This window comes from Phalaenopsis equestris, unplaced genomic scaffold (assembly GCF_001263595.1).
Source record: "Phalaenopsis equestris unplaced genomic scaffold, ASM126359v1 Scaffold000132, whole genome shotgun sequence".
Taxonomy (NCBI): Eukaryota; Viridiplantae; Streptophyta; class Magnoliopsida; order Asparagales; family Orchidaceae; genus Phalaenopsis; species Phalaenopsis equestris.
Genome location: NW_018164574.1, coordinates 823,820 through 832,823, shown reverse-complemented (window position 1 = coordinate 832,823; position 9,004 = coordinate 823,820). Strand labels below are relative to the sequence as shown.

At 37.1% G+C, this 9,004-nt stretch overlaps 1 protein-coding gene across 1 annotated transcript; it reads right to left on the bottom strand.

Moving 5' to 3' along the window:
* Window positions 1-3,410: 3,410 nt before the first annotated feature.
* LOC110021306 (probable WRKY transcription factor 38) lies at window positions 3,411-5,174 on the bottom strand. Its single transcript, XM_020719748.1, has 3 exons — window positions 4,804-5,174; window positions 4,594-4,722; window positions 3,411-4,264 (listed from the first exon to the last, which is right to left on the bottom strand). Exons 1-3 carry the CDS (start codon window positions 5,070-5,072, stop codon window positions 3,673-3,675), a joined length of 990 nt encoding a protein of 329 aa, XP_020575407.1. The 5' UTR covers window positions 5,073-5,174; the 3' UTR covers window positions 3,411-3,672.
* Window positions 5,175-9,004: the final 3,830 nt, after the last annotated feature.

Sequence of the window (9,004 nt, the reverse complement as noted above, 5' to 3'; positions counted from 1 at the left end):
CATCACAATTTCTTAAACATTTTCATGGCTTCACTAATTCAAATCATCATTTCACAAATCTCAAGACAGGGAGAAAGAAAGAGAAAACTACTCAGATCTCATGGGAAAAACACAACAAAACTTGAAATTCATATATAAAAGCAAAGTCATACAAACTACAACAATAAATAAACTTATCTCTAGTTTCTCTCCAAGAAAACTCCTCGAAGTTCCTCTGAATCTCTTCCTTTCTTTACAGCATACAGAATTCCTCTTTGAAGTGGCAAGGAGGAAGAAATCTCTCACTTTCCCTCCACTCTTACAATCTCTCGAAGAATTCCTCATAATTTAAACTCTCTAGCACCTCTCCCGTCTCCTCAATTTTCAGCTAAAATCTTCTTTTAAAGTTGTGGATGAGCTTTCTCAATAGTTGCCTAAGCACCCCTCCAAAATTCATCTTCATCCAATGCCTAATTGGACATAACCGCTGAGCTCGCCGTCGGCGGCCTCGAGGGCGTCGTCGGCGGACCTTCTAAGTGAATTAACTCTGGAGTCTCGGTAAAATCTCGTTGTCGGCACTGTTGGGGCTCGTCATCGGCGCTGTTGGGCTCGCCGTCGGTGCCCTAGTTCAAATCTTCACATTTTTGGTCCTTTTTGCTCCAAATTCGCTCCTTTTTGCATCTTTTTGCTCCAATGACCCTAATTCATCATTCCTGCAATAAAACATCAAAACTATCTTTCATTAAAGTGCAGTATCATCAAAAATAGTATAAAATAGGTATGAAAATCTCAACATATTTTCTTTTGGTCAGAGACTCACTCTCTGCCCGATTACTTTACGTGAGCACTGAAGCATCGAGACTGTTACCACACAAAATAACCTTTCTTTGATTGCATATACCTCAGGTCTATGATAATATAAGCGAAACTTCTTTTTTCGAGAGTATTCTTGGGTATCCCCAAGTTTTAATTAACCAATAGGAACACGTTCCTCTGGGAGTGCCCTTGAGCTCATAACAGGTACATACACCTGACTCTCTAATTACGGGTAGTCTACATAGATACTTCTTTCACGAATATTGGTTTAAGATGTCTCCGCCAGATCTTGTTTGAGTGGACATTCTAGACCTATCCTTGTGAGGTTTATCGCACTTAGACTCTCTAAGTTTTAAGTTCTCTCTTATTCATCATTTTGTCGTATGCCGCTCTAGAGCTCCCACTAATCCCTCACCTGAGGGCTAACAACCTCGCATTAGTTTCCAATCAACTGGACCAAATTGAGAAATTTAATCTGTAACCTTAAAATCTCAAATTCAGCATCCAATAAAGTATATTTCCCTATTTATTTGCATTCAACCCCATGGATGACATCCTTTCCCATAGAATTGAATGTGATTCTCACTATGATGTAGAAATTATAGCCCTTTTAGATCATTTGTTTCTAAACACATTTTAACATTTCAATTGGCCAGACCAAAAAGTAAATGAAGATCAGAGTTCGAATCTTCACAAATTATTGACATTTAAAATAGTATAAAACAAAATCAAATCTTCATAAAACCAATTCTCATTGTAGAGAGAAGGATAAGGAAAACTACTCAAAATTTATGAGAAGGTAAGAACAAAACACGGATTTCATATATAAGAACAAGTTCACAAACAAAGAAATAAAAGACCCAACTTATCTCACAATCCTTCCCAAGCAAATCTCATGAAATTTTCTTCAATCACTCTCCCTCTTTACAAGCACTCTCATTTCTCTCTTGAAAGTGTAATGAAGAAGAAATCTCTCACCTTCCCTCTCCTCTTACAACCCTAGAAGAAAATCTACAAGACCTTGACTTTCTCTCTCTCTCACGCCTTAATTGCCTCTCTTTCGAAACCCCCTTCACACCACCACCATGCCCTAGACTTCCCTCTCTTTTATTAAAGGTTTCTCCCTCCAAAAAGAATTTGAAATTCTCTCCAAAATTCTATCCAAAAGTCAACCCTTTTGAATTCTAGAATATATGTCTATTGATCCAAGAAACATATTCCTTCATAAAAGAACCTTCCAAAGTGTCTAGATGCATTGAATCACTCTATGGGGCGTTTAGAACAAGTGGTCCCTTTGAAATTCATGCAAAATTCATCCCGAACCGCTTTAATTCATAAAAAGTCATCTATGTTGCCTCAGGCACTGGTTTTGGCGCTTCAGGCGCCAAGTTGCTTAACAACGCGTTGTTCTAGGTTTTAGCGCTTTAGGCGCCAACTCTCTGTAAAATGGTGCTTCAGGCACCAGCACTCTGTAAAGTGGCGCTTCAGGCGCCAAAATCACAAACGGTGTTTGATCGGCGGTGATAAACTGTGGTCGACGACTATGAAGGTCATTTTTTATTTGCCTTGTTTGCTCTCTAGGATAAGCTCTAGAATTCCACTTCATCCTTTCTTTTTCTCCTCCCTTTTAAGTGAAGAGAGAGGACCAACTTATAACTCTTAGAGGAGGGGCATTTTGGTCTTTTAGCGCATAACATTCCTAACCACTTGATCGAACGGTCCCTATTAATCCCCCTTGATCACAAAGAGTTTTTTTTCATGATTTGAGTGTTTTAATAATATAAAAATTTAGCAATCTTAGACCATTTGATTTCTCTTATTGGTATGCTCGGTTTGACTTTAAATATGTCAAATCTAGAATTTGTTTGGCAAAACAATTGAAGATCTAAAGCCTCTAATGTGCTTCGATGACATTATCAAAGCTTGATTAAACTCATGTTGAATCATATTTTGAATCATTTGGTTTATCTTTTTGAGACGATCAGTTTTACTATAAACTTGTTGAAATTGGAGCCCAAATGATCTCAAATTTAAATTTAAAAAATATTTCATAAAAAATCCATCGAGATACATGCTTTTTAAATTTTTTTGAAGAAACATCAATATATATATTATTTGGGTAACTTTTTCAACAGTATTTATGTTTTAAATCTCACTCTAGTTCTATTCTATAACTTATTATTAATTATTAATATTTTCATCTTTACTTTCATTCCAAATATTTATAGTAAGTATTAATTATCCTATTTTTCATATGAATAGGACACATTTCTTCTAGGTAAACATATCTCAAATGTTAACTTTTATATTCACACACATAACAATCAAATTTTTCATATTACATAAAATATAAACTTATTATTACTTTTTAAAAGTAAATACACCTTTTCTTCTATAATTTTAAAACACAAAAATATTATGTATATAAATAAAGAAATTTTGGGGTGAGATATGTAATTACATTGGAATTATGTGCAAGGTACGTAAATTTTCCTCCTTATAATTTCTATGAAGCGTTAAATGACACATTAAATTTTGATTAATTTTATCTATGTAATAGCCATGAAACTTAGTCTCATGGTAGTCACTATTTTACTTCAGTATAAAGGATAATAGCATGAAGAAAAAAAAAGGAAAAGAAAGGCTCACTAAAATAAAATATCTTGTAGTTACACCTACTTTAGTACAATAATGGATGCGGGAGCCCTGCGCTAAAAGAAAATTTCATACACAAAATTACACTGGCTGTTGACGGAGGATATATTTTGACAAGCAGACCCCGTAATTTATATACCAAGGACTTTTCCTGCAATCCTCTCAGTTTTCTCGCTGGCCAGGTAATCTCTAATCTATTAGACTTAAGACCAATCCAACCCCTTACACGAAGAAGACAGAAGTGTCAAAAAACTCATCATGATCCATTTCTCCATATTCCAGCAAGTACTCAATGTTCATAACCTGTGAACCTGTCACTGAATTTGCTGAACAAATTGCTTCAGTTAGTATGGAATCTGCTTGGCCGTTCATTTCACATGGAGGCCATGGAAAGCCGCATGATCCATATCTAGTTGGTGACATAAGCGCTGAAGAGAGAATTCCTTCATAACCGCACTCTGTACGGGGAGAAGAGCAGAGCAAGTTTTTCTCTGGATTCATTCCCTCTGTTGACGTGGATGAGAAGGAGGATGAAGTGGTTGGGTCCTGATTCTCCATGTCTGAGCTTTCTGTCTTTACTATAAAGTTGGTGGTTTGGAAGTCAAGATCCAGAGCCACATTATTCTGTTGATCAAGTAAGCTCTGTTGTGGGTTATAAAAACGAGAATTTTGTACATTCTGCTGCGGCGAATTGGAACATGTGTGAGTTCCCAGGTAGGTTATGTCTAATATTGAGGGGTTTTCATCTGATTTCTGCACTTGTTTCATGGCCGAGCATCCCTGAGTCTTGCGGTAAGTGCAGCGGTAGTATGATCTGCAGAGTTCGTTAACAAGACGATTTATAGTTAGGTACTTAAGAGAAGCTTTAGCAGTCAAATGAAGTTTAAAGATGAAAAATTTTCCCATTTTATGGAGACAGATGTTTGCTTGTTGAATAAATGACATAACGACATGCTTATCCTTTGTGAATGAAACAGCATTTTCAAGTTTGTGGCTGTTGAGGATTAATAATTTCACCTTCAAGCACTAGAAGAAAAAGGCAAGGCATACTTTTGACCATGCAAAATCACCCGAGTGATCAAAATATTTATTATACTTACTTTAAATAGAGAATTTTACAGTAATATTTTGTTTAGTACTAACCTTGGGTGTTTCGCTCTAAGGATTTCTTTCTGGCCGTATTTTCTCCAGCTATGGCCGTCATCTGGCGGCACTCCAGCTCCCTCTTCTGTGATTACTCTCACTTGGCTGGTCCTGTTGGCATGTATCTTCCTGCAACGACATGAAACTAAAGTTTTAATTTTTATCATTAAATTTTCTGTTCGGATCAAGTGATGCGATGTTATGAACTACCTCTTCTTGAATATCTTCTGCTCTTTATCACTGAATTCCTGGCTCAATCTCTGCTCATGAAGTCCCCTGCCATTGGGAAACACCAACTCTGCTTCACCAGCGCCGCTTGTCTTCGCCGTGGAGATAGCCTTCTCGATAGAGCAGATGATCTCTCTTGCAACTGTTCTACAGATTTCAATCTTGGAAGGCTCAAGATTCTCGCTGAGCTTCCTCGCAAGCTCATAGACTTGGCTCAGCTCATAAACCACCATTTCTGTGCCCCTCTGCATCTTTGTCCTCTCTGGTTCTTCGGACACAGAAAATATATAGAAGAGAGGTTCGAGTTGATTTGGCAATTGTGTGATAATTTGATTATTCCTAGACCGTAGCTACGTGTTAGCTATGTAATAGTGATAAATGAAATTAAAGTAAAGCGAGGAGTACTAAAGAAAAGACTTGGAAATTGCACGGAAGCAGAAGCTTCAACCACGTTTACGCGGAGTAGAATAGTTTGAGAGAGCGAGTGATTGAGAGAGAGAAAGGGACAACTGACATAAGCCGCGGTTTAAGCTGCACTCGCAGAAGTGGAGCCCGCAAATGTGCGCCACGGCTGCGCTGTTACCCGAATTGAAGGCTAAGTGCGGTAAGATTACCGCGAGTTGGAATAGGTGGGAAATCGTTTTCCCGGAAAAAGAATAATGGAAAGTTCTAACACGAGGGTGACCGTTTCGAAAATTTCATTCGCACCTGCAGTGACCCCGCAACAATGTGTGTTCATATCTTCTTTGGAGGAAATTTGCGTCGCGGCTCCTTGTCTTTTCCCAAGGCAGATGTGATAGATTCTGGAAGAGATTTTTCTTTTTCTTATGTTTAAATTGAGCATTGATGATAAGTAAATTTGATGCTTGTCAAAAACTCGCCTGGGATTAATTTTGATGGTTGATATATTTTGTAGGACAAATTTTTAAAGCTGGATAATTTTAACTCAGAGTCATAATCCTTGATGTTTATTCAGGCTAATGATGTTTTCCACAAATAGTTTTATTTTGGGGAACTCTTCTGTGCCAAGCTGGATATCTGAAAATCCTTTGGAACTTTGGACATGTGTTTTCTTGTTCACAAAATGTTACCAAAAAGGTTTTCCCCTCATTTTTTGTGCCCTGGTAAAACTATGCGTTTAATATATTTATTCCTCTGTTTGCATTAGTGGATCTCTAGAAGGTTTTCTTAATTCTTTTTTCGTTTGGGAAAAGCGTACTCTCTTTCTCTTGACCTATTTTGTATTATTATAAATGCTTTCTCTAAATTACAAGATAAGGATCATGTCTCTCTCCACCAGTAGAAACTTTCTCATCTTTTGCATGCAGATGAAGCCTTTGTTTTTGAAAACCTCAAGGTTTATGACTTTTAGCCCTTTCACAAAATTTTGAACTACATTGAGGGCTGGAAGGCTAAAACTCTATTTTTCACTGGAAAACTTTTCAATTCGTCAAATTTACTATATGGAACTCTTTCGCCTACTGACGTAGAGCTTTTCAACTTCCCAAAACATGAATAAAAAAAAAACATTTTGCTATATGTCTCTATCATGGCTCTACTCCACCCGGAAGCTACATTTAATCTTTTGGGACAAAACTTGCAAGCCTAAATTATATGGGGGTTTAAGCACTTCTCTCCATTTTGCCCTCTTTAAGGGTTTCAACTATTGCTTCATTTGGAGATTTCTTTATAATTCTTGGTTAGTAAGTTCTTGGTGGAAGCAACACCACATATCTTTATTGAAAAATGGATATTATCAACCTATACTTTCTAGAAAAAAATAGTCAAATATGCCTCTTCCTTCAATGACAAACTCATTTATAAGATTTATAATGGAGATAGTAGCAGCTTTTTGGGAACCATAGGTTCAAGGTATATCTTCGACATATATTTTTGGTTTGATTGCAATTCTTGCTCTTCATGCACATCCTAACCTTATTCATAGCACTTACAGTCTCAATCATCAGTGGAATCATAATAACATGAATAATATTCCTATAGCCGATGTTATTACTGTTAACACCATTTATAACTACACATGTGATCAAATTAGTTGGGATGGTAACTTCGATCCTTCAAAACTTATTTGCACTCTTCTTGTACTGATTTCTCCATTGTCCTTTGGCATGAATACATGGCATATGAAATATGTTATTCACTATTCTACTTATGCATAGCATTATTTTATGGATGGTTTGAAAAATGCAGATATTGTTATATTTCATAATGTTGGTATTAGAAAAGATTGTTGCTTCTGTAATTCTGAAACTGAGACTAAAGACCACGTGTACTTTGAATGTTGATAAACTTTCACTCTCCTGTCTAAATAGCTCCACTACAGGAAAAAAGCACTATAACCAGCGGCTAAAATCTTTTTCGGTAAAAATGTCATATTTTCTAACAATTTTACGACGTTTTGTGTTGAGTTATTTCTAACGGCATAGCAATAAGACATACCATCACTTATGATCAATAGATTTATTTTCGACGGTTTTTATTATAATTGAAGCATTTCACAGTTGATTATAAGCACATAATAATCGATGGTCATATGTCGCTGGTTATTTACGAACCCGTCATTTGGTGGGGCGTTAACCGGTGAGCTTTTTAGTAATCTCTGGTCAAAATTGTTGGTATTAATGTTAATAACCTACGAAGTTGAAGCCGTTTGTAAATAGTTGGAAAGAATCCTTTATTCCCTAGAAATTTATTGCGCCCCTGAACTTACCCTAATTCTCCCCTCCCCTCCCCTCCCCTTCCCCCTCTCAGCAAGTATAGTGCCCCAGTGACTAGAACTCCGACGACCCCAGCTCCGGCGACTCCAACTCTGACGACTTACTTGCTCTAACGCTCAAAATTATGGTTGGATGCTCTTACTGGACATTTACATGAGGATGTAACTTGGTTTATGATTTTCTTGTTGATATCCTTCTTATGAATATATCTAAGGTGCGAACTCCTAAGATATCTCAGGTCTAGTGTTCTAGGTGATGGTGATCTAGAAGAGAATGTTATTAGTAGAATTCAATTAGTTTGTTGAAGTAGAGGAATGCTTCAGGTCTATTGTGTGATAGAAAAAGTACCACCTAGACCAAAAGGAAAGTTTTATAGGATGGTGGTGAGACCAGTAATGCTCTATGGCATAGAATTTTGGCCTTTAAAAGAGAAGCATAAAATTATGTTAAGTGTTGACGAGATGAGAATGCTTAAGGGGATGAGTAGTGTCGGAGCTATTTTTGGTTGGAGGGGAGTTGCCCGTAAGAAGCTGTCAATCTCCAGAATTAAAATCATGTCGCCAGCTTCGGAAGGACGTTGAAGTTTAAAAAAGTATGAAATCAAAATGACCCCATATTTTTCATAGTTTAAAATGAAATAGCATTGTACCTCAATTCATGTATCTATCACGAAGGATAAACACAAGATTGAGGATGAGGCACGATCAAATAAACTAAGAAACTATGACGTCTGTTTGGTCTGCGAAACCTTTGTATTTGCCGACAAATTCCCCTGTTTAATATGAAAAATTAAATATGATTTATATTAAGGTGGGTTCTGAAATGTTTCCTATAAGGGCAAGCCCCTATAGTTAATTACATACCAAAGTCACTTAAGAAGACTCTCGATAAAATTCAGAAAAATATTATCTTCAAGGAGTTTCAAAGGGTGGGACTCTTCAATGAGATCGGACGTAGAGGTGTGAAAAGGGGATTGCTTCAAATTTGGAACATTTTATTGTAGAATCCAAAGGAGTAAGAACTAGGGGATGTCATGGATCTAGAGGTGAACCTCGGTGACTTCCCAAGCTATCCTAATATTTGGCTTAAATTTAGAGGAGAAAATTTTAAGTGTTTCATCCTGCAAATCTTGTTAGTTAGGGCTTACATTCGTGTGAAATGATCACACATATAGCCTGGAAGATATGTGGATTTAGGTCGTGACAAGCGAGATCCTCGGAATCCTAAGACGAGTTAGGACTTATATTGTATAGCAGGGCTACACAAAGGCCTAAAGATAATGTGAGGATTTACGTTGCATAAGCAAGCAACCTCGAAGTCCTATGGCTTTGTTGTTTAAGTCTAAGGAAGGAAGATTGGTTTAGCTGGGGAAGACAGATTTTGCTGTTAAAGATGGCCGTGCTGCCCACCAAGCTAGCTCCAAGCTCCTTGCCGCAACGAGTTTGAGT